A 26370-nucleotide genomic window follows, 5' to 3' on the forward strand; every position below is an offset into this window, starting at 1 on the left:
GTATCTTCCCCAAAATGATAATACATTATACACATTATTTTTTTGTACTTTAAAGAAGAAAAAATATTTTTTGTGTACAAGAAAAATACATGTACATGCAGTTTCAGGAGCCACACCACAATAGTCACATGCCAGCTCTTACCCCAGTAATGGAGAACCATTTATGCATTTCTTTCATACGCAAGGATGAAGCCTATTGATTTTCAGGTCAATGGTCAATGCCAATTTTTTGTGTGCACAATACAATTAGTTCTACGTCACATAAATGGATCAAAATTTGTTGATGGCTTTCACTTGGGGTTAGAAAGAACAACTCAGTTTGGGAGCAAATGGTAAATGTCTGTATGTCGAGTTGTCTCTTAATATTCTCTTCTATGAAGAGACTTGCAGTTTAAAAGAATTTGTGTAAAATTTGATAAGGATATTGGACACATTATCATAATATTGAAGCATGAAATAAATGTATTATTAGTAGCATTAATTATTTACAGGAAATTCCTCGAGGATTGACACCAATTTTCAACCTAGCTATGAAGGATTTACTTGTGTGTTGTACAAGTGTTGACATCCATTGCAGGGTAATGTATCATACATGACTGATGTCAGTTCTTTCTTCAAATTTGAAACATTTTACTTCTCATACTTCTATCTTTATGAGTTGATTATTTCTTTTTTCCACTTTGTTCCCAAATTGAACTGGTTATTGATAACTCTGGATATAGCAAGTCTTTATTGGGGAGTGCATAGTTTGTCCAGTTTCCATGGTTACTGTCCATGCCATCATGCACTGCAAGTTTTCAAAGGGATAAATTAGAGTTATATAAATGTATGTATTGATGTGTTTTAGAAATGTTATAAAGGTTTAAGACTTGTCGTGTACAGTGGCCATTAAATGCTGTTTTCAGTATGTAATGAATATTATCAATAGTATTTTAACTGTTTTCAAGCTGTAATGAATATTATCAATAGTATTTTAACTGTTTTCAAGCTGTAATGAATATTATCAATAGTATTTTAACTGTTTTCAAGCTGTAATGAATATTATCAATAGTATTTTAACTTTTCAAGCTGTAATATTATCACGAGTTTTATGAAGCACACATACATATCCAACTATAGCCAGACTGTCAAATGTCTTCACAAAGTTGTATGTAATTAAATTAGAATGGATATTTTAGTTAATCAGTGCACGATAAAATGTGGAAGAATGAATATAACATTTAAGTTAGTTATTCAGCATTTGATACAATGATTATAACATCTGAGTTATTTAGAGCATGATAAAATATAGCACAGTTTATAACATTTTTATTTCCTGTTGTTACAGTTAATCACTATAATTACAGGATGAGATTTATCAGAAGGTTAGGTGGATGGGAGGCAATGTCACCAAAGATTTCATGATGGGAGTCACACATCTGGTGGCAGGAGAGGTCGGCAGTAAAAAATATCAGGTGTGTATTGTTTGAGTATAGTGTAGTGTAGTTGGAACACCTCTGGTCTTCGGAAATTATATCTTTGGTCCAGCACATGTAAGGGTAAGTGATACTCATCCAATGTTGAATTTTATTTTTGTTTTCAAGTTATCTGAACAGCAAAGATATCCTCATTTTATGGTACTATTGTTTGCCTGCCCAGCTTGTTACCTGCAAAGATCTCCTCACTCTACAGCATAGTCCTTAGCCTGCCTGACTCGCTGCCCACAAAGATCTCACTCAGTGGTATAATCATTAGCCTGCCTGACTTGCTACCCACAAAGATCTCCTCACTCTATGGCATAGTCATTAGCCTGTCTGACTTGCTACCCCCAAAGATCTCCTCACTCTATGGTATAATCATTAGCCTGCATGACTTGCTACCCCCAAAGATCTCACTCTATGGTATAATCATTAGCCTGCCTGACTTGCTACCCACAAAGATCTCCTCACTCTACAGCATAGTCATTAGCCTGCCTGACTCGCTACCCACAAAGATCTCCTCACTCGACGGCATAATCATTAGCCTGCCTGACTTGCTACCCGCAAAGATCTCCTCACTGATTTTAAAGCTATTGAAAAAATATTTTCCTACTGAATGAAGTTGTATGCAGAATAGTTAGGCGTCATTTCTGAATGAAGTTGAATACAGTATACTTAGAGTCCTAATGAATGAAATTGTATACCATATATTTAAAGTCCTACTGAGTGAAGTTGTGTGCAGTATACTTATAGTCCTAATGAATAATAATGAGGACTTTGTATCGTGCCCAATCTTTTGAAGCTCTAAGCGCTTTACAACATTAGACAACACCTATAACATAAAAACATATATATAATGATATGATTACAAAAAAAAACAAACACCATGAAATTAGAAAACAAAACGTGCTGAAAATATTTAAGGTAAGAAACATTATTAGGTCTTTTAAGTTTGTTCTTGCATTCGAAATAAGTGAGTTTTAATAGCACTCTTGAATGGCATCACTGTGCCTTTGTGTCCATGTGCAGTAGGCAATTTATTCCACGTTGCTGGGCCCTGGTATGCAAAAGAGTGAGATCTTTGGGGGTAGCACGTCAGGCAGGCTAATGACTATGCCGTAGAGTGAGGAGATCTTTGGGGGTAGCGAGTCAGGCAGGCTAATGATACCATAGAGTGAGGAGATCTTTGGGGGTAGCAAGTCAGGCAGGCTAATGATTATGCCATAGAGTGAGGAGATCTTTAGGGGTAGCAAGTCAGGCAGGCTAATGACTATGCCGTAGAGTGAGGAGATCTTTGGGAGTAGCGAGTCAGGCAGGCTAATGACTATGCCGTAGAGTGAGGAGATATTTGGGGGTAGCAAGTCAGGCAGGCTAATGATTATACCATAGACATAGCTGCCAACCTTTCAGGATCACAGTTAGTGAAAATAGGGATAAAAATCCCTTATTGTTATTTTGTAGTGGGTTTCAGATCCCTGGTTGTTATTTTTTGATGAGGTTCTGATCCCTGATTGTTATTTATTGGTGTTTTTTTATATCACTGATTGTTATTTTTTGGCGAGGTTCTGATCCCTGATGTTTTTTTATATATTTTTTATCCCTGACCTGATTATTACTTTTTGGTTGGGATTTGATCCCTGATTGTTATTTTGTAGTGGATTTCAGATCATTGCTTGTTATTTTTTGGTGCGTTTCTGACCCCTGATTCTTATGTTTTGGTGTGTTTCTGATCCCTGGTTGTTATTTTTGGTGTTTTTTTATTATCCCTGATTGTTATTTTGTAGTGGGTTTCAGATTCCTGATTGTTATTTTTTGGTAAGTTTCTGATCCCTAACGCTGCATCATCATTTTGTGTGTTTCTGATCCGTGAATGTCACCTGACACATGCATCAAATTCTAGTTCAAGTCAGTATAAAATTAAATTGTAATTTTTATTCATTAAAAATTTTTACATTACAATTATAATGTAAAAAAATTTCATGAAATAAAAATTACAATTTAATTTTATACTGACTTGAACTAGAATTTTTTCAAAATATGACATATATTTATATCACACTGTATGCTTGTTAAACTTGTGGCATGTACAGTAAAACTGGTCTGGTTTTGCAGGTTGCTGCAGATTTGGGTTTGCCAATAATGCTGCCTACATGGGTGAACACAGTCTGGGAGACTTCTAGGAAAGAGGCCAAGTAAGTGTCAAATACTAGAATATTTATTAAATAAAAAACTTTTTTCTTATCTTCCAAAAGTATTCTTTAGTAACATGTTTATGAATTTGATAAATTTTGCATATTTGAACATACTGCTAGCTATTTTCATTTGTAATAGTATTTTATTACTAGTTTGCTATTTTACATTATTATTTTTGCAAATTCAAATTTAAACTTGAAATGGCATCGTTAAAGAATGAGTTTCAAAAACTGGCTGGTTGTTGGAGAAATCAGGTGGTATCATTTACACATTTTCTGCCAGGTAGTTTGGAATTTGCTACCTGCCTGTAGCCAGTAGTTGCATTTATTAACATTATTACATGATGTAGCCAATGGTTGCATTTATTAACATTATTATATGGTGTATCCAATGGTTGCATTTATTAACATTACATGGTGTATCCAGTGGTTGCATTTAATAACATTATTACATGGTGTAACCAATGGTTGCATTTGTTTACATTATTATATGGCGTATCCAATGGTTGCATTTATTAACATTATTACATGGTGTAACCAATGGATGCATTTGTTTACATTATTACATGGTGTATCCAATGGTTGCATTTATTAACATTATTACATGGTGTAACCAATGGTTGCGTTTGTTTACATTATTACATGGTGTATCCAATGGTTGCATTTATTAACATTATTGCATGGTGTAGCCAATGGTTATATTAACATTATTACATGGTGTATGAAATGGTTGCATTTATTAACATTATTACATGGTGTATGAAATGGTTGCATTTATTAACATTATTACATGGTGTAACCAATGGTTGCATTTATTAACATTATTACATGGTGTATCCAATGGTTGCATTTATTAACATTATTACATGGTGTAACCAATGGTTGTGTTTGTTTACATTATTACATGGTGTATCCAGTGGTTGCATTTATTAACATTATTACATGGTGTAACCAATGGTTGCGTTTGTTTACATTATTACATGGTGTATCCAATGGTTGCATTTATTAACATTATTACATGGTGTAGCCAGTGGTTATATTAACATTATTACATGGTGTATCAAATGGTCGCATTTATTAACATTATTACATGGTGTAGCCAATGGTTATATTAACATTATTACATGGTGTATCCAATGGTTGCATTTATTAGCATTATTACATTTTGTATCCAATAGTTAATATTAATGGAAAACAGCAAGCAGTGTATGATTTCTAGAATGTTAATGGTAATCATTTGCTTTGCATTCAGAAGAGTAGACTATAATTTGCCATAATTTCTTTTCTTTGAGGCATTTCCATGCTTTAGATAATCATTTCCAGGGTTTGAATTGCCCTTTCATGATTCCTATGTTTTAGACATGTCCAAGAATTGGACATTCAATTGCCCTATCATGTTTTCCAGGTTTTAAGCATGTTCATGATTTAGTTAATTAGTTCCAAGGATTGGAGTGCCCTATCCTATTTCCCATGTTTTTGGCTTGTCCATGCTTTACATAATAATAATAATAATAACGAGGACTTTGTATAGCACCTAATCTTTAAAAGCTCTAAGCGCTTTACAACATTAGACAACACCTATAAGATAAAAAACATATAATGATATAATTACAAAAACAAACACCATGAAATTAGAAAACATTAAAAAAAACATGCTGAGAATATTTAATCAGTTCTAGATTTGAGTTGCCTTGTTATAGATCCTGTATTAGGCATGTCCATACTTGTAAAGATCAATCCAAGATTTGAATTGCCCTATCCTATTTCCTATGTTTTTGGCTTGTCCATGCTTTACATAATCAATTCCAGATTTGAGTTGCCTGATAGTTCCTGTATTAGGCATGTCCATACTTGTGAAGATCAATCCCAGATTTGAATTGCCCTGTCATATTTCCCATGTTTTAGGCACATCCATGCTTTAGACGAACAGTTCCAGGGATTGAAGTGTCCCATTTTCTGTGGACTGGTTGTTACTGTGTCTGGGCTGAGCTCTGATGAAAGAAAAGAAGCAAAGAAACTGATAGAGAAAGAAGGTACTATTTGCATGAGATATATTTTCTCCATCTTTCTACTGAAATAGGGCCCTAAGGCCCACCTGGGCCCAGTTTATGGGGCCTTCTCACTTTAAGGAGCTCAGCTTGTTATTTCATCATTGATTATGAATATTACTTGCTTTTTACATTAAAATATATTCAGATACAAAATTTGTTTGCTTTCATGATAAATTACTATGAATTTTTCTTGATCTTATTTTTTAAAAAAGAAAGTATACAGATAAGAATTGAAATAACTTGGTAACATAACTGCATCATCTTTTTCTTTTTTTAAATTTCTGCACAGTTCGAAAAGAAATTTGCTTACTTGTTTTAATTAATTTTGAGCCAACATTTTTTTATTATTGCAATATTTTCTTACGTATTTGTTATAAATTACTATCCAGCTGTCAGTGGTGCCAGTATGAGAGGCAGTTGTTCCACTATTGTTATTAATTTCAGTTCATTCATTTACTTCATTTACCACTGCCATGAAGTAGATAGTAATTTTATCTATATCAGATTATCAGTCATTATCACCTTCACTGACCTAATTATTCCAGTTATTTTTAATTTCTTGCAATTTGCATTCTCAAATGTCTTTAAAATGACATGGTAATCTTCCGCAGCCAGAGCCTTGCCACCTGGTCTGAGTATTATAATCAAGCCTCTTGATGACTTAGAAGACTTGACAAATCATCAGTGCACAAGCATGCAAATAGTGGAACAGTTTTTGTCCATGATGCATTGCCAGTGTCAGCATGTGCCCTTATTAGTTTTGCTGTGCTGAAAGGTGCAAGAGTGCAAACTCAGTATAAGCCCAAGGAACCCATATTGTGAATTTGTTAAAAAGAGCAGGAGGGGCTTATCATTGGACAAAGCCTTCTGGTAGAAGTATTGCAAAAATTTAGTAGAAGTGGTGAATGGTTTTAGAATGAATTATGAACTTATCCTTGCAGAATTACAGATGTGCACCTTGCTGTATTCATAGAAGCTTTTAATTTCATTTGGTGCTTTATGGCACGTTAACCCAAGTAGGTTATTTAGTTCCGAGGCAGTTACAATAAGGTGCCTCGTCCAAGGAGACAGCATGGTAGCTGACCCAGACTAATCTGATTTGATCCCTCACCCTTTTGGTCATTTGATCCCTCACCCTTTTGGTCATGAGTCTGGCTTGCTAACCACTGAGCCAGTGTGCTCCTCATAGAAGCTTTAATGGATTTTATAAGAATAATGATTACAGATAGTAATAGATGTGAAACGTGGATTCATATGAGCATATTGATGTACTAATAGATGTTTTTGATGGATTTTATAAGAATATGAATGCTGACAAATCTCATGTAAAGTTTCATATAGTACAGGGTTCCCACGCTACCAGGAAAAAGTTCTGAGAAATTATATCTTTTTTCCCAACCGTGAAAAATCCTTGCATTTTGCAAATATTGATGAAAGTCGGGGGGAAAACCTGGGAATTTTTCTCCACAACTTGACACGCGAAACAATTATGTAACTAAACTGATCGTGACTAAAATTTATCAAGTTCTAACCATAATATTAGTAGGTTGCAGTTTGGACCATTTGGGTGTTTGCCATAAATATATTTGTTGAGACAATCCAAATGCTCAGTGGATTGGATTCATCTAGTAGACTTTTTGTTTAACAGCTTGATATCTGTCTTTTTTAAAAATTTGATGGAAGGTATAATAAAAAGTCTAGCATCACAAGAAGCCAACATGGTGGCGTTAAAGCATAGCCGCTTAGCAGATGGCTAGCAAACTTAAACGTTGTTAAATCAATTTTTACCTGCATAAAATCGATATGAAAATTATTTATTTTCTCAGAAATTGTGAGTATTAAAATTGTTATGCCTTTTACCTGCTGAATGACGATAAAACTAATGCGTTGATGAAATTTGAGTTGGTATTAGCGATTTTGATTGCTAGTCGCATGAGAACACACAACCCTCATTTTCAATATTGTATAAAAAAAGTCGTTGAAATAAAAATAAAAAAAACGAAAGGGCACAAAATTCTCTATATTTATTCTGAGACCAACTTCCAGAGTTTTGTTGTATCACGTGACTACCACATTGACATGTGCTTTCTCACGCAGGGAGCATACAAAGCAGGGAACCAGACTACTCTGCTTGATGGATCAGACTGGCCAAGTTTCTTGTAGTTGTTCTCAAAATAAAAATGTTGAGTTCTTTCTGGTTTTTACAACAGGTATCAGACTTTCATTTAATATAATTGAAAATTTATACAACAACATTGAAAGGAGTTGTTGATATCATGTGACTATTGGACTTCCAATGTCGTTGTTTGAGATTTGTGAAGTCATGTGACTATTAATGCAAATGGCAAGTACAGGGTCTGGTTTTGTCTATTCTGTCAGCGGATTAAAGAAATAATGATTATAATACTTGCCATTTTTGAAAAAATAAATAATTTTCCTATCAATTTCATGCAGGTATAAGCTGATATAACATAATTTAAATTTGCTAGGCCCGCTGGTAAGCTATCTTACGGTGGTGGCAGATTCCAATTTTTTTTTATGTAATTACTCTGAACCCACACTCTATCCTAAATGTCCAAATGTGAAAATTGGGTTGGAATATTCGGAGGAAGTCAGGATTAGAAAAATATCGAATCTCGGAGCTGATCTTTGGCACGAAATTATTACGCAGTGACTCGTAGCTTGAAGCATTGGTTTCAGATCTTAAATGGACTGCAGGAGAAATGGGAAATTGTCGTCCCTTTTATTATATATTAAGAAACAACAAGAGCCCATGCATCAATACAGGTTTGGTTATGGGTCAACAAAATATAATTTTTGAAGGTCCTTTGTCAAAATTTAAATCAACCCTTTTGTAAATGTCTTTAAATGATGGAATGTTTAACCAAATCATTATAACGAGTGTAGGTTGGTTGAAAAATCTTGTTTGAGATTTTATTGGCATACACAAATTCGGAGTTAAACTTTTTTCGTTACAAGTTAAGATTCTAATACTTTGCATTTATTGGGGGTTTTCATACTGTGATAGGAAATGTTTACTTTGTATATCATGCACATATATTGCTCTAGAATTCTTTGGAATTAAAGGTTTGAAAGGAAACAAAATAATTTATGCTCATTATGTTGTTTCCACAGAGCAACATAATGCAGGTGAGCAAAGTAAAGTTAGAATTTGTATTCTGTACATTGAAATGGCTTTAAATGCCAATTTATAGGAATATATTCAGATTTGTTTCATGTGACTCATTTAGTAGTTTTGTACATGATCATCTTTTCTGACATATATTTTGGAGTCTTGAAAGAGAAACATCATCAGATTTGGAAAATGCATGTTTTATGATCCAAAATGTTCTTTAATTCCATTCAGTAATGCTCATATGTTAACCTTGAAAAAATTAATTTCATCCTGGAAATGACCTGGAAATTTATATTTAGAAAAGCATGGGAACCATGATAGTATGATACTTTTTTTTATCAGATTGGTTGCATATTAGATGGTTCTGTGATTACTAATAATGCAACTGTTTGCAGATTGCAAATACTCATACCTATTTGGGAACAGGGAATCATAAAGCCCCCCCCCCCCCGCCCATACTCGTGTAGACGAATCTTTATGCATCATTCCAAAAATAGGTTGCTCTGGCCAGATTTGTGTGCTTATCAAATGTGGCCAGAATCCACAAGATTTTGTCATGAGTGAATCTTTTGAAAAGGAATGGTGCAGTTGACATACATTTTGGAATAGATATCTGGCAGAGGAAAATCTCAGTAGATACTCTATGTACAGCAATAAAGCTATCTCTATAGGTATCATATGTACAGCAAAGCTGTCTCAGTAGATATCATATGTACATCATACAAAATTACTCTGACAGTACATACTGTATGTATAGCAAAATTATCCCAGTAGGTATCATATGTACAGCAGACAGCTGTCTCAGTAGGTTTCATGTGTACAGCAGACAGCTGTCTCAGTAGGTATCATGTGTACAGCAGACAAGCTATTTCAGTAGGTATCCTATATACAACTGTCTCAGGTATCATATGTACAGTAGACAAGCTATCTCAGGTACTATATATACAACAAAGCTATCTCAGTATCTACTGTATGTGCAGCAGACAAGCTATCTCATTAGGTAAAATATATATTGCAAAGGTGTCTGAGTAGGTATATGTACAACAGACAGGCTGTCTCAGTAGGTAGCATATGTACAGCAGACAAAACTTTCAGTAGGTATCATCTCAGTAGGTACTGTATATACAACAAACAAGCTCAGAAGGTACCGAATATACAGCAAAGTTATCTCAGTAGGTAATGTATGTACAGCAGACAAAGCTAACTCAGTAAGTACTATATGTACAGCAAAAAAGCTATCTCAGTAGTTACTGTATCGACAGCACACACACTATCAGTAGTTACTGTATCGACAGCACACGCGGTATCAGTAGTTACTGTATCGACAGCACACAAGCTGTTTCAGTAGTTAAAATATAAATAGCAGACAAAGCTGTCTCATTAGGTAGCATCTATTCAGCAGACAAAACTATCTCAGTAGGTACTGTGTGTACAGCAAACAAGTTATCTCAGTAGGCACGGCATTAGTCCAGTAAATCAGATACCCTAGTCTGGATGATTTTTTGGGTATGATGTAACCTGTTCATTAAAATGTGTAAAATGTTTGCAGATGAATCTGTCCACAACATATCAGTGTACATTTTCGAAACTGACATGTCTTACATCTCTTAAGTTACCATTGGTTGAAGGGTTCTTTTGACGATATTTCTGGATCAAATCCTGTTTCATGACTTTTGTCAAATATCAGTAATTATCTAAACTGGTCACAGATGTGTTCTGGAAAGATTTTGCTTGCAGCAAAATTGTTCATTTTAATGAACAGGTGTCAGCATACCCACAAAAAGCCTCTCAGTATCAACACTGATTTGAGGGTTTGATTTATTAGACTAGTACTATATGTACATCTAAAGAGAGCTAACACAGTCAGTGTCATATGTACAGCAAACAAGAATTTCTTGCCAACTTTTAAAATCTTGATTTTCAACATTTCAGGAGGAACCTATAGTGGTGAAATGAAAATGAATCACACAACCCACCTCATCATCAATGAAGCAAAAGGTAATGATTGCATGAATAATCATAACTTTTAAGAAAATTTGAAAATAGCTTTTCAGCACAGCCATAAAAGAAACTTTGTGTGCAGTGCCTACCTTGAAAGACAAGTGCCTCCATCTAAGATCTTTGCTCGAATAGTGGTTTCATATCCAACTTTTGTGGCAGAGGCATCATCAATCATGGTTGCTATAGCTACAGATTTAAAGGCACAACAGTTATTTTTTATCAGAGGCCCATCTCATTTTACATAGTTGATCTTGTGTTCAATACAGGTGTCAAGTCAATGTTGAATCTTACATGGTTGATTTAGTTGTCAGTACAGGTGTCAAGTCAGTGTTGAATCTTACATGGTTGATTTAGTTGTCAGTACAAGTGTAAAGTCAATGTTGTATCTTTCATGGATGATCTGTGTTCAGTACAGATGTTCAGTCATTGTTGAAAATTACACAGTTGATTTAGTTGTCAATACAAGTGTATAACCAGGATTGTATCTTTCATATCTGATCTAGTGTTCAGTACAGGTGTTGAGTCAATGTTGTATCTTACATAGTTGATATAGTATTCAATACAGGTGTTCAGTATTGTATCTTTCATAGTTGATTTAGTTGTCAGAACAGGTGTTCAGTCAGTGTTGAATCTTACATAGTTGATTGAGTTGTCAATACAGGTGTATTGTCATTGTTGAATCTTACATAATTAGTCAAGTGTTCAATGCAGGTGTTGAGTCTGTGATGAATCTTAATAGTTGATCTCATGTTTAGTACAGGTGTTCAGTCAGTGTTGAATCTTACATAGTTGATTTAGTTGTCAGTATGGGTGTTCAGTCATTGTTGAATCTTACATAGTTGATTTCATGTTCAGTATAGGTGTTCATTGTTGAATCTCAGTCTGTTTTATTGTCTACACAGGTGTTCAGTCGGTGTTGAATCTTACATGATTAGTCAAGTGTTTAATGCAGGTTTTCAGTCAGTGTTGAATCTTACATAGTTGATCTCATGTTCAGTACAAGTGTTCAGTGTTTAATCTTATGTGGTTGATCTAGTGTTCAGTACAGGTGTTCAGTCAGTATTTTTTCTTACATAGTTGATCTAGTTGTCATTACAGGTGTTCAGTCTTTATTGACTCTTACATAGTTGATCTAGTTGTCAAAAGAAGTGTACAGACAGTGTTGAATCTTACAGGATTGATCAAATGTCCAATGCAGGTCTACAGTCAGTGTAGAATCTCACATAATTGATCAGGTGTTTAATTTGAGGTGTATCTTACATAGTTGATTTAGTTGTCAGTACAGATGTTCAGTGTTGAATCTTACATAGTTGATCATATGTTCAATACAGGTATTTAGTCAGTATTGAATCTCACATAGTTGATCTTGTGTTCAATGCAGGTGTTCAGTCAGTGCTGAATCTTACATAGTTGATTTAGTTGTCAATACAGGTGTTCAGTCAGTGTTGAATCTTACATAGTTGATTTAGTTGTCAATACAGGTGTTCAGTCAGTGTTGAATCTTACATAGTTGGTTTGGTTGTCAATACAGATGTTCAGTCAGTGTTGTATCTTACATAGTTGATTTAGTTGTCAATACAGATGTTCAGCAGATGTTCAGTCAGTGTTGAATCTTACATAGTTGATTTAGTTGTCAATACAGGTGTTCAGTCAATGCAGAATCATACATAGTTGATCTAATGTCCCGTAGAGGTGTTCAGTCTGTATTCAATATCACAAGACTAGAACTAGATTCATATTTTCTGTGACATGTTCGCATTGATTTTCTTTGACCTACTGAATAGAATTTTCATCAGTTCCAGTTAGCTTTTAATTCCATTCATGTATATAATGTAATATACTAGAAAAGTCTACACATAAATAATGGGCAATGTAATACAGTTTTATTCCAAGTTCAGGAAAGAACTTAGTTTGATATTGTATATGAATATATTTTGGCCTGAAGATTTTGACATATACCTAAACCATATCAAACTCATTTTTCTCTGCAGACAAAACATATATGTAATTTTGTGCATTTATTTCAAAAAGTTATGCAAAATAAATTGTGTGGATTATATATAAAAGTTATATGGATTTATATGTAAAAGTAAATGTGGATTTATAGTAGATTTATGAGGATTTATATATCAGAATGTTGTGGATTTATATATAAAAGTTGTGCAGATTCATATATAAAACTTGAGTGGATTTATATAAAGGTTATGTGGATTTATATGTAAAAGTTATGTGGATTTATATGTAAAAGTTATGTGGATAGCACACTTTTTGATAAGATGTATCTAATTTACTGCAGGTCAGAAGTACGAGTTTGCCAAGAAATGGAACATGAGCATTGTAAGGACGGAATGGTTGTACGATTCAGTTGAAAAAGGATATTGTCAGAAGGTAGAAAACTATCCTGTTGATAGTTGTACCAGAGAACCTGGGCACAAGTCTGTCAAGACATCTACACCAGAAAGGGCCAGCTTAGGAGGTATAGTTTGTAGTCTTGAAATTTCATGGGCTTGTTTAAAAATCTGGAGTCTTGTTTGGTTTACATGTTATACAGACCACAGGTAGTTCTTATCAGGGATGATTGCCAGTGAAATATTGGAATCTTTAATTTTCTGTATCCCTGTGTTAACACACACAGCTTATTATATGATGCTTTCTATTGATCTATTACAAATTATGTTTCTTCATAATAACTTGAGTTCTCAACTGGATGCAGTTACCAAAACTTTGTGGATGGCTTGCAGGACCTTGTTTTGGTATTTAAGTTTACCTAAAACATACTAAGCTGATCAAAAGAGGGAGATCTCAATTGTTCTTACTGCTCAGGTATTTCTACTCTGGCTTTTTTGTCCTTGATTCATTGGTTATTTGTTGGCCTACAAAACGTTAATCCAGGATTATGAGGTTATGGCAGGTACTACCAGTATGACATTCAAGCAAAACTGCTGCCTGACCAAAGTGCTAAGTATAACTGGTGGGACCTATCTCAGAAGTGCATCAGGCTTCCTTCTCGTGTTATTCAGAAGTTCCATAATGACTTGGGTTACTCTGCTTCTACTGGATTTGTGCAGGTCCAAACTTTGTCATTGGTACTAACATTTGCCACTTTCTATTCATTTGGGATAACTATTGCCAATTTCTATTCTTTTGGGATAACCATTGCCCATTTCTATTCATTTGGGATAAGCATTGCTCATTTCTATTCATTTGGGATAAGTATTGCTCATTTCTGTTCATATGTGCTTACCATTGTCCATTTCTGTTCATTTGAAAACCATTGACCGTATCACAAAAGAGACTCAGAGCTGTTTTGTATACAGTAGGAGATAAGAGAACAGACCAAATCTGGATCAAAATTCTCTATTTGATGATAAAAACAATTTATGGGTGTAAAATATGCTTGTTCGATAGTAATATGGGCATCACTTCTCCCTGCAGTTACGTCTTTAAAGAGCTTGCACTTCCACAGCATTGGTAAGTGATAAGTGACAAGAATTGGTGATAGTTCCTCTGAGGGGATTCACTCTCTCCTGACATTTCTTTCATCTGAGAGCAGACAATGCTTTTTCAGTTTTAAAACATACCTAAGGGCATGGTTGATGTTTTTGTTGTCTTGAAAGGGCTGGATTTGCAAGGTGGTGGATGATTATATTTGTTATGATTTGCAAGGTGGTGGATGATGTAATTTGTTATGATTTGCAAGGTTGTGGATGATGTAATTTGTTATGATTTGCAAGGTGGTGGATGATTATATTTGTTATGATTTGCAAGGTGGTGGATGATGTAATTTGTTATGATTTGCAAGGGTTGTGGATGATGTAATTTGTTATGATTTGCAAGGTGGTGGATGATGTAATTTGTTGATTTGCAAGGTGGTGGATGATGTAATTTGTTATGATTTGCAAGGTGGTGAATGATGTAATTTGTTATGATTTGCAAGGTGGTGGATGATGTAATTATGATTTGCAAGGTGGTGGATGATGTAATTTGTTATGATTTGCAAGGTGGTGGATGATGTAATTTGTTATGATTTGCAAGGTGGTGGATGATGTAATTTGTTATGATTTGCAAGGTGGTGGATGATGTAATTTGTTATGATTTGCAAGGTGGTGGATGATGTAATTTGTTATGATTTGCAAGGTGGTGGATGATGTAATTTGTTATGATTTGCAAGGTGGTGGATGATGTAATTTGTTATGATTTGCAAGGTGGTGGATGATGTAATTTGTTATGATTTGCAAGGTGGTGGATGATGTAATTTGTTATGATTTGCAAGGTGGTGGATGATGTACTTTGTTATGATTTGCAAGGTTGTGGATGATGTAATTTGTTATGATTTGCAAGGTGGTGGATGATGTAATTTGTTATGATTTGTAAGGTTGTGGATGATGCAATTTGTTATGATTTGCAAGGTGGTGGATGATGTAATTTGTTATGATAAGGTAAGTATTATTCAATAAGAATAATGTTTCCTAAAATAATTGGTTTGAGTGTAATATTCCAGTCCGAAAAGACTTGAATTAAGTAGCTACTTTAAATAAATGACCTTCTTATAACATGTATTTTTAATTTGATATATAAGAATCTTATTAAATGTGTGTTTATGTTGTTTTAGGTTGTATTTTAACCCTCATCATTGCATATGATTAATACAAACAGACTTGGGTCAGTATGTCTGACTTTGGAACTCTAAAGAGGCTAATACAACCTGACTTAGGCCAGTACTTTTGACCTTGGAACTCTAAAGATGCCAATACAATCATACTTAGGCCAGTATGTCTGACCTTGGAACTCGAAAGAGGCCAGTACAATCAGACTTAGGCCAGTATGTCTGACCTTGGAACTCAAAAGAGGCCAGTACAATCAGACTGAGCCAGCATGTCTGACCTTGGAACTCTAAAGAAGCTAATGCAACCAGACTTGGGTAAAAACATTTGACCTTGGAACTCTAAAGAGGCCAGTAGAGAAACATTTCTTAACATGCTATGAAGTTTTGCTAAATGTGCTTAGTTGTACATAATACCATATATGCACGAACTTTGTATCATAATAACATCTTTAGCAAATAATAATAAGAAAAAACCAAGCAGCAACCCGTCCAGAGGCCGTCAAGGAATGGACAAAGATAAACAGAACTATAGCAAAAGAATAATGCTCTTTTTTCAAGAAAGGAAATAGCTGATATCAGCAATATTGTTTTTCGGGAAAGAAAATAGGTGATATCAGCAATATTATTTTTCAGGAAACAAAAATTGGTGATATCAGCAATATTATTTTTCAGGAAAGGAAATAGGTGATATCAGCAATATTTCTGCCATATCAATGATGCATATCAATGAGACCCGTTGTAATGACAACACATTTTCAAGCTCTTCAACCAGTATCAATTATCATGACCCCTTTAAGGGATTGGACCTTACATTGGCCCCTGAGGGAGATTTCTTCTTGGATAGCTGTAAGGTATGTTATCTTCGCAAATATATAATACTATATATATAACAAAGTTGGTAATTCGCAGTTTGACCAGGACATGTTCCCAATATAGAAACAAGAAAAACATTAGAAATTCAAAACTATTTAAATATTTATGTTTTTTGGGCTCTAAAATAACATTCTTTTTACTTAATTTTAGGGATAAAATGCTACATGTCCCATTCATCTAACATGAAAGCTACATGCCTTCTTCACAAAATGTTAGCTACATGTCAGAGCAGTATTGATTGGCTTTTACACAGAATGTTACATATACATGTGACAGCAGCATTGATTGTCTTTACACAAGTTACATATACATGTGACAGCAGCATTGATTGTCTTTTACACAAGAAGTTACATATACATGTGACAGCAGTATTGATTGTCTTTTACACAAAAAGTTACATATACATGTGGGGCCCCGAGTGGCCGAGTGGTCTAAAGCGCAGACTGCCATCTCACCTCTGTCTGCGTGGGTTCGAGTCACGGGTTCGGCCTATGTTGGTATGTGAGAAAGCTTGCCAGTAGCTTCTCATGGGTCGGTGGTTCTTTCCGGGGTTTTCCCGGGTTCTTCCTCCACCTTTAATACTGGCCGCCATGTATAGCCTATATTGTGCTGAAAAATGGCGTTAAACTCCACAACAACAACAACATATACATGTGACAGCAGTATTGATTGTCTTTTACACAAAAATGTTACATATACATGTGACAGCTGTATTGATTGTCTTTTACACAAAAAGTTACATATACATGTGACAGCAGTATTGATTGTCTTTTACACAAAATTGTTACATATACATGTGACAGCAGTATTGATTGCTTTTACACAAAAAGTTACATATACATGTGACAGCAGTATTGATTGGCTTCTAAACAAAAATGTTACATATACATGTGACAGCAGTATTGATTGCTTTTACACAAAAAGTTACATATACATGTGACAGCTGTATTGATTGGCTTTTGCACAAAAATGTTCCATATACATGTGACAGCTGTATTGATTGGCTTTTACACAAAAATGTTACATATACATGTGAAAGCTGTATTGCTTGTCTTTTGCACAAAAGTTATATATACATGTGACAGCAGCATTGATTGCTTTTGCACAGAATGTTACATATACATGTGACAGCAGTATTGAGTGGCTTTTACACAATGTTCCATATACATGTGATGGCAGCATTGATTGTCTTTTACACAAAAGTTACATATACATGTGACAGCAGCATTGATTGTCTTTTACACAAAAATGTTGTATATACATGTGACAGCTGTATTGATTGTCTTTTACACAAAAAGTTACATATACATGTGACAGCAGTATCGATTGGCTTTTGCACAAAATGTTACATATACATGTGACAGCTGTATTGATTGTCTTTTACACAAAAAGTTACATATACATGTAACAGCAGTATTGATTGTCTTTTACACAAAAAGTTACATATACATGTAACAGCAGTATTGATTGGCTTTTACACAAAAATGTTACATATACATGTGACAGCAGTATTGATTGTCTTTTACACAAAAATGTTTACATATACATGTGACAGCAGTATTGTCTTTTACACAAAAAGTTACATATACATGTGACAGCAGTATTGAGTGGCTTTTACACAAAAAGTTACATATACATGTGACAGCAGCATTGATTGTCTTTTACATAAAAATGTTACATATACATGTGACAGCTGTATTGCTTGTCTTTTGCACAGAATGTTACATATACATGTGACAGCAGTATTGAGTGGCTTTTACACAATGTTCCATATACATGTTATGGCAGCATTGATTGTCTTTTACACAAAAAGTTACATATACATGTGACAGCAGCATTGATTGTCTTTTACACAAAAATGTTGTATATACATGTGACAGCTGTATTGATTGTCTTTTGCACAAAAAGTTACATACACATGTGACAGCAGTATCGATTGGCTTTTGCACAAAATGTTACATATACATGTGACAGCTGTATTGATTGTCTTTTACACAAAAAGTTACATATACATGTAACAGCAGTATTGATTGGCTTTTACACAAAAATGTTACATATACGTGTGACAGCAGTATTGATTGTCTTTTACACAAAAATGTTTACATATACATGTGACAGCTGTATTGATTTTCTTTTACACAAAAGTTACATTTACATGTAACAGCAGTATTGATTGGCTTTTACACAAAAATGTTACATATACATGTGACAGCTGTATTGATTGGCTTCTAAACAAAAATGTTACATATACATGTGACAGCAGTATTGATTGGCTTTTACACAAGAAGTTGCATATAATGTGACAGCAGTATTGATTGGCTTTTACACAAAAATGTTACATATACATGTTATAGCAGTATTGATTGGCTTTTACACAAAAATGTTCCATATATATGTGACAGCAGCATTGATTGTCTTTTACACAAAATGTTACATATACATGTGACAGCTGTATTGATTGTCTTTTACACAAAAAGTTACATATACATGTGACAGCAGCATTGATTGTCTTTTACACAAAATGTTACATGTACATGTGACAGCTGTATTGATTGGCTTTTACACAAACATGTTACATATACATGTGACAGCAGTATTGATTGCTTTTACACAAAATGTTACATATACATGTGACAGCTGTATTGATTGTCTTTTACACAAAAAGTTACATATACATGTGACAGCAGCATTGATTGTCTTTTACACAAAATGTTACATATACATGTGACAGCTGTATTGATTGTCTTTTACACAAAAAGTTACATGTACATGTGACAGCTGTATTGTCTTTTACACAAACATGTTACATATACATGTGACAGCAGTATTGATTGGCTTTTGCACAAAAATGTTACATATACATGTGACAGCAGCATTGATTGTCTTTTACACAAAAATGTTTACATATACATGTGACAGCTGTACTGATTGTCTTTTACACAAAAAGTTACATATACATGTGACAGCAGTATTGATTGGCTTTTACACAAAAATGTTACATATACATGTGACTGCTTCTGTAGGCAAGTGGTTAGAGCATCTGCCTTGGATGTGGGAGGTCACAGATTCGATCCATGCCCGAGTCATACCAGAGACTTACAGAAATGGTACTAATAGCTGCCTTGCTTGGCTCTCAGCATTAAGAGGTTAGTTTTAAGACTGGTTGGCCTGGTGTCAGGATAATGTGACTGGATGGGACATCATGCTACATGTCTGCGGCATGATACCCCAGTGCTAGACATCACTATGAACTGCCACACTGCAGACATTGTTGTGATATGACTGAAAAATTGATAAGCTATGTTAAAAATCCAAATCACACACTCACACACACACACACACACATATACATGTGACAGCTGTATTGATTGTCTTTTACACAAAAATGTTGCATATACATGTGACTAGAATTGATTGGCTTCTTCACAAAATGTTACATATACATGTGACAGCAGTATTGATTGGCTTCTAAACAAAATGTTACATATACATGTTACAGCTGTATTAATTGTCTTATACACAGAATGTTGCATGAGACATCTGTATTGTCTATTTTACAAAATGTGTGATATGCATGTGACTGCAAGAATTGCTTTCAGCATTATTTTCTTGCTTGTGCTTGCAAAGTGAGGCTTAGGTAGGGATGTGATTAGAACAGATGTCAAACAGTTGTCTTGATGTGGGTATTTTTTAGTTTGGAAACAACTGCATTTATATTAAAGATGTCAAACAGTTGTCTTGATGTGGGCATTTTTTAGTTTGGAAACATTTACATCAAAGATGTCGAACAGTTGTCTTGATGTGGGCATTTTTTAGTTTGGAAACATTTACATTAAAGATGTCAAAAGCATTGCCATATGGACTGTACAGATTTGAAGTTATTTGTGTCTGTATTGCAAATGTCTTTGGCTTGCTCCTGAAATAATAATGAAAGTGTTCTCTGTGGCCCCACGCCTAGTTTTTTTGGGGTGTGGTGGGTGAATATTTTCTTTGACATCAGAAAATATAATTATTTTTGGTGTCCAAATATATAGGTAAAGACAGTGGCATGGTTAAGACAAAACCACAAGAAGGGAACAGTTGTAGCTGACCTGATTTGATTGTTTTGCCAATATTTTAAAAACTTTTTGGACAGTTCATGTTTTACAAATGCAAATCTAGTGAAGAGTTTTGTTTGTTGATGATAGCCACTTCCACCGTTTGAAAATAATTCACCAAATTTTCTCCGTCCAAGAACTTATCATAGAAATATTGTGATACTGAAATGGCTGGTTCCATGGGCTTATCATAGAAATATTGTGATACTGATATGGATGGTTCCATGGGCTTATCATAAAAATATGTTAATTTTCTGAAATGCTTGGTTCCATGAACTTGTCTTAGAAATATTGTGATGTTACTGACTTGACTGGTTTCTTTTTTTTCCAGATCTATTTAAGTGGTTTCCAGGGACAAGCTATGGACAAGTTAAGGAAAATCATCAATGCAGGAGGTGCCACAAGGTTGGTACTTTATAAATTAAGCATGCCTATAATGCGTGCCAAACTAAAATGAAGTCCAGATCTGCTGTTGCATAATGTTCTGGTAGATCCAGGCGTACAATAAGGGACAGACCTATCATTGCATTATGTACTGGTAGATCCAGGTATACAATGAGAGAAGGATCTACCATTCATAATGTACTGTTAAAGCCAGGCATACAATGGGAGACAGATCTATCATTGCATTATGTACTGGTAGATCCAGGCATACATTGAGGGACAGATCTATCATTGCATAATGTACTGGTAAATCCAGGCTTATAATGAAAGAAATATCTACCATTCATAATGTACTGTTAAAACCAGGCATACAATCAGAGACAGATCTGCCATTCATAATGTACTGTTAAAGCATGGCATACAGTGAGAGGAGGCTCAGCTCTACCATTGCATAGTGTACTGTTAAGCCAGGCATACAATGGGAGACAGATCTACCATTGCATAGTGTACTGTTAAGCCAGGCATACAATGGGAGACAGATCTACCATTGCATAGTGTACTGTTAAGCCAGGCATACAATGGGAGACAGATCTACCATTGCATAGTGTACTGTTAAGCCAGGCATACAATGGGAGACAGATCTACTATTGCATAGTGTACTGTTAAGCCAGGCATACAATGGGAGACAGATCTACCATTGCATAGTGTACTGTTAAGCCAGGCATACAATGGGAGACAGATCTACCATTGCATAGTGTGCTGTTAAGCCAGGCATACAATGGGAGACAGATCTACTATTGCATAGTGTACTGTTAAGCCAGGCATACAATGGGAGACAGATCTACCATTGCATAATGCACTGTTAAGCCAGGCATACAGTGGGAGACAGATCTACTATTGCATAGTGTACTGTCAAGCCAGGCATACAATGGGAGACAGATCTACTATTGCATAGTGTACTGTTAAGCCAGGCATACAATGGGAGACAGATCTACCATTGCATAGTGTACTGTTAAGCCAGGCATACAGTGGGAGACAGATCTTCTATTGCATAATGTACTGGTAGAACCAGGTGTATAATGAGAGAAAACCCAGATCCACCATTGCATAATGTACTGTTAGATTCAGGTGTATGTTCTTCATTCTGCATCAGATTTCAAGCAAATAATATAGACCTCTATCTATATAATAATAATAATAATAATAATAATGACTTTGTATAGCACCTAATCTTTAGAAGCTCTAAGTGATTTACAACATTAGACAACACCTGTAAGATAAAAAACATATAATGATATGATTACAAAAACAAACACCATGAAATTAGAAAACATAATATAAAAAACATGCTGAGAATATTTAAGGTAGGAAACATTATTAGGTCTTTAAGTTTGTTCTTGCAGTCAAAATAAGTGAGTTTTGAGAGCCCTCTTGAATGTGATCACTGTGTCTTTGTGACTAAGTTCAGTGGGCAATTCATTCTACGTTGCTGGGCCCTGGTATGCAAAAGAATGCTGTCCATATGACTTTGTTTTCATGGTTGGAATAATGAGTATACGATTGTCAGAAGAGGAGCGTAAATATCTTGCTAGTGTGTACACATGGGTGAGGTTGGATAGGTATGTTGGACTGGAGTCTGTCAGTGAAACGTAGCAGAGAACGAATTTTGTGTTTGATTCTGGATTGAATGGATAGCCAGTGTAAGGTACAGAGCAGCGGGGACATATGCCCTGATCTTGGTACTCTAAGTATGATCTGAGCAGCTGTTTTGAGCTTTTTGAAGTTTTTGGAGTAGATATTGAGATGAACCAGACAGAATTGAGTTACAATAGTCCAGTCTTGAAAGTATTAATGAACACACAAGTGTTTTAGTGGCATCAGCTGAAAGATATTTGCGAATTGAGCTGATGTGTCTCAGCTCAAGATATGCAGCCTTGCATATGTTCATGACATGTTGGTGCAGTGTAAGAGTACTGTCCAGAGTAACACCTAGGTTTCATATTGATTGTTTGAATTTAATGTTGGTGTTGCTATTATTTATTGTTTGAGGTAAAGGATGCAAATGAGAAAGTCTTTGTGTTGTGATCAGAATGGCCTCAGTTTTATTATCATTCATCGGCAGCTTGTTACATGTCATCCATGATTTCACATCAGAAATGCACCTCTCTACACCTTGGATGGTAGCATCAACTTCAGTTGGATGGCTAGATTTGTATATTTGGGTGCCATCAGCGTACAGTTGGTGAGACACTGGATGATGATCTATGACACATGAGAGCGACTGAGTGTACAGAATGAACGGAACAGGTCCAAGAACAGACCCTTGTGGAACACCACAACATAGATCAACTGGGCTGGAGTGTATTCCATTAGCAGATACAATTTGTGTCCTGTTGACCAAGTAGGACTTGAACCACAGTAAGGCTGTATCATGAATGCCAAATACATGCTGGAGATGGTGAAGTAATATATCATGGTCTATTATGTCAAATACTGCAGACAAATCAAGGAGGGTGAGGACTGTAATCTTTCCGCTATCCAACACAGAGAGAATGTCATTAACTACTTTTAGAAGAGTATTTTCAGTACTGTGGCAAGGGCGATATGCAGATTGTACATTGCTAAAAAGACTGTTTGAATTTAGATGAGATACAAGCTGGGATAGAACAACCTTTTCTAACATTTTTGATATGAATGGGAGATTAGAAACTGGGCGTTCTTTAAATTGTTATGGTCTAGTGTTGGTTTCTTCAGCAGAGGCTGAACAATGCCAGTTTTGAAAAATTATGGAAATTCCCTGGTTGAGAGAGAGGTATTAATAACATCAGTTAGTGAAGGCAATACTGGATCTAACACTCAAGCAGCAGTGATGTTGGAATTGGATCAAGTTTACATGACTTTGGTGCACTCTTCATCAGGATTGTACGTACGAAATCCATAGAGACAGGTTCAAATGCTGCTAATGGTTGCTGCTCAAATTCTGTATCCCAACTGTATGGTGACGACGAGTCAATTGAAATTGTGGTGTCAAGCTTAACTCTAATGGCTTGTACTTTGTCACGGAAGAAATTTGCAAACATGTCCGGAAGGTCGACTGGAGAGAAGGTAGTTGGAAGTGGTGTAGATTTGTTCCTTGACATTAGCTTGTTAGTAATCTCGAAGAGCTCTTTGCAGCTGGAACTTTCCATGATCTTAGTAGTGTAGTGGGCTGATTTTGCTGCATGGACGATATTTGTGACATTCTTTTTAGCGGCTTCATAGATTTGCTTATGAATAGTGAGTTGGGTGGAAAGCCAGAGCCTCTCAGCTTATGGCAGTCTCTTTTAGCAGTGCGAAGCTGGTCCCTAACACTGCTATACCATGGAGAACACTTTTGAATTGATACTCTGCGCTTGGTAGCTGGGGCATGTTTGTCAAGCAATGAACATAGGCAGTTATCAAGTTGTTCTGTGGTAGGAGGTTAGCACGTTGTTAGGTTAGCTTGGATGTTGTGCATTAGTTTGGTTCTATTTATCATAAAGAGGTTTATCTTAGTAGCAGATAAAGGTGGAGGGTTAGGGACTGATACGTCAAGATGGCATATAATGCAGAGGTGATCTGATGCAAGGTCATGGGATACCAGGGAGGATCGTAGAATGTTATCATCAGGTCTGTGAAGAATCCAGTCTAAAATGTGACCATGTTTATGGGTTGGTTGGTTAACTGACTGTTTGAGGTTGAAAACATTAATGGAATCTATGAGTTTTGATGTATTTGAGTTTCTGGGACAGTCAAAGTGAAAGTTGAAATCTCCAAGAATAATCATGTTGCCACCTATCGAATTTCCATAGTCTAGGAGATTCGGAAACTGCTCCAAAAAGAGAGTCAGCCAGCTTGTTTTTTCTACTAGGAGGAGGGCGGTATAGGCAGATAAAATTGACTGACCTTTGCTCCATTGTGAGTGTGGTTTGGACTAGTGCAAATGATGTGTGGTCGAAATTGAATGTTGTGGTGTGGTTAAGACGTTTTATCATGGAGTTCTTTGTGATGACCGCAATTCCACCTCCACGAGAATTACGGAGGAACAACTTGATGGAGTAACCAATGGGTGTTAGATCCCCACACTTGGGCTCATCGCCTGATGTTTTTAGCTATGTTTTTCCGGTGGTCCTACTGACTGGGCATTGAATAATGCAATGCATAGAGGTATTTCTTGGATAGTTGACACAAAGGTTGACGAATTAATAAGGATTTGAATTAGGTTATCAAAATTAACAGTCAAATTTGTATAAAAAAATTGTTGAGCCGAAGTGAGGGAGATAACTGGAATTCTTCCTGTTCTACGCCGGCCAGCTTTGAAAGAACGTTTCTTTTTTTGCTTCTGTTTACATTTAGGTAATGATAAATGTAGTCCCAGTTTGTTTAGTCTAGAGCACAATGTAGTGTGGAGAGCCAATGAGTGATCATTTAAAGCAATTAATGAGGGTCCATCATAGCATAAACGGGTTGACTGGTGAGTATCACATGATGGCGGTTTGTTCAAAAACAGTGGAGCAAGACAGCTGAGAAAAAGTCTTAATTGTTCTCATTTCCAAAACAAGGAGATGAAGAAACACATACGAATTTAACAGCCAATACATAATGAACACAATAACAAAGCTGAAAACAGGCAACAAGCACAAATATCATAAAAACGGCACTAAAAAACGGAACAGCTGCTTCAACCCAGTTAAGCGATAGCGACCATCTTGTTTATATGCACATTATTTTGTGGAAAATGTGTGTCTATGCTGTTGGCATTGCATGTTATAAATACATAGCACTGTGTATAGGTTTTGTTCTTAGCAGAAAGAATGAGCTTAATGTGCCATAGGGATATGTCAATGTCATCTTGTGCCACATTGGACAATTTTAACATGCCATAGGGATATGTCACTGTTATCATATGCCACGTTGGACAATTTTAACATGCCATAGGGATATGTCAATGTCATCATATGCCATGTTGGACAATTTTAACATGCCATAGGGATATGTCAATGTCATCATATGCCACGTTGGACAATTTTAACATGCCATAGGGATATGTCAGTGTCATCATATGCCACGTTGGACAATTTTAACATGCCATAGGGATATGTCGATGTCATCATATGCCATGTTGGAGAGTTTTAACATGCCATAGGGATATGTCAATGTCATCATATGCCACGTTGGAAAATTTTAATATGGCATAGGGATATGTCATGTCATCATATGCCACGTTGGACAGTTTTAACATGCCATAAGGATATGTCAATGTCATCATATGCCACGTTGGACAATTTTAACATGGCATAGGGATATGTCAATGTCATCATATGCCATATTGGAAAATTTTAATATGCCATAGGGATATGTCAATGTCATCATATGCCATGTTGGAAAATTTTAACATGCCATAGGGATATGTCAATGTCATCATATGCCACGTTGGACAATTTTAACATAGCATAGGGATATGTCAATGTCATCATATGCCATTTTGGAAAATTTTAATATGCCATAGGGATATGTCAATGTCATCATATGCCATGTTGGAAAATTTTGACATG

At 35.4% G+C, this 26370-nt stretch overlaps 1 protein-coding gene across 2 annotated transcripts in view; it reads left to right on the forward strand.

Moving 5' to 3' along the window:
* Positions 1-26370, forward strand: part of LOC149792216 (DNA topoisomerase 2-binding protein 1-like) — a 167301-nt gene that overhangs the window by 16089 nt on the left and 124842 nt on the right. For both annotated transcript variants that reach the window (XM_089970739.1, XM_089970741.1), the window contains exons 5-12: positions 492-578; positions 1347-1454; positions 3570-3649; positions 5555-5682; positions 10769-10834; positions 13134-13313; positions 16116-16294; positions 20745-20818. In XM_089970739.1, coding sequence (XP_089826865.1) covers positions 492-578; positions 1347-1454; positions 3570-3649; positions 5555-5682; positions 10769-10834; positions 13134-13313; positions 16116-16294; positions 20745-20818 — 902 coding nt within the window. The remainder of the gene's footprint in view (positions 1-491; positions 579-1346; positions 1455-3569; positions 3650-5554; positions 5683-10768; positions 10835-13133; positions 13314-16115; positions 16295-20744; positions 20819-26370) is intronic.

The sequence above is a fragment of the Sinohyriopsis cumingii genome, chromosome 9 (assembly GCF_028554795.1).
Source record: "Sinohyriopsis cumingii isolate HCF-2022 chromosome 9, ASM2855479v2, whole genome shotgun sequence".
In the NCBI taxonomy this organism is placed as follows: domain Eukaryota; kingdom Metazoa; phylum Mollusca; class Bivalvia; order Unionida; family Unionidae; genus Sinohyriopsis; species Sinohyriopsis cumingii.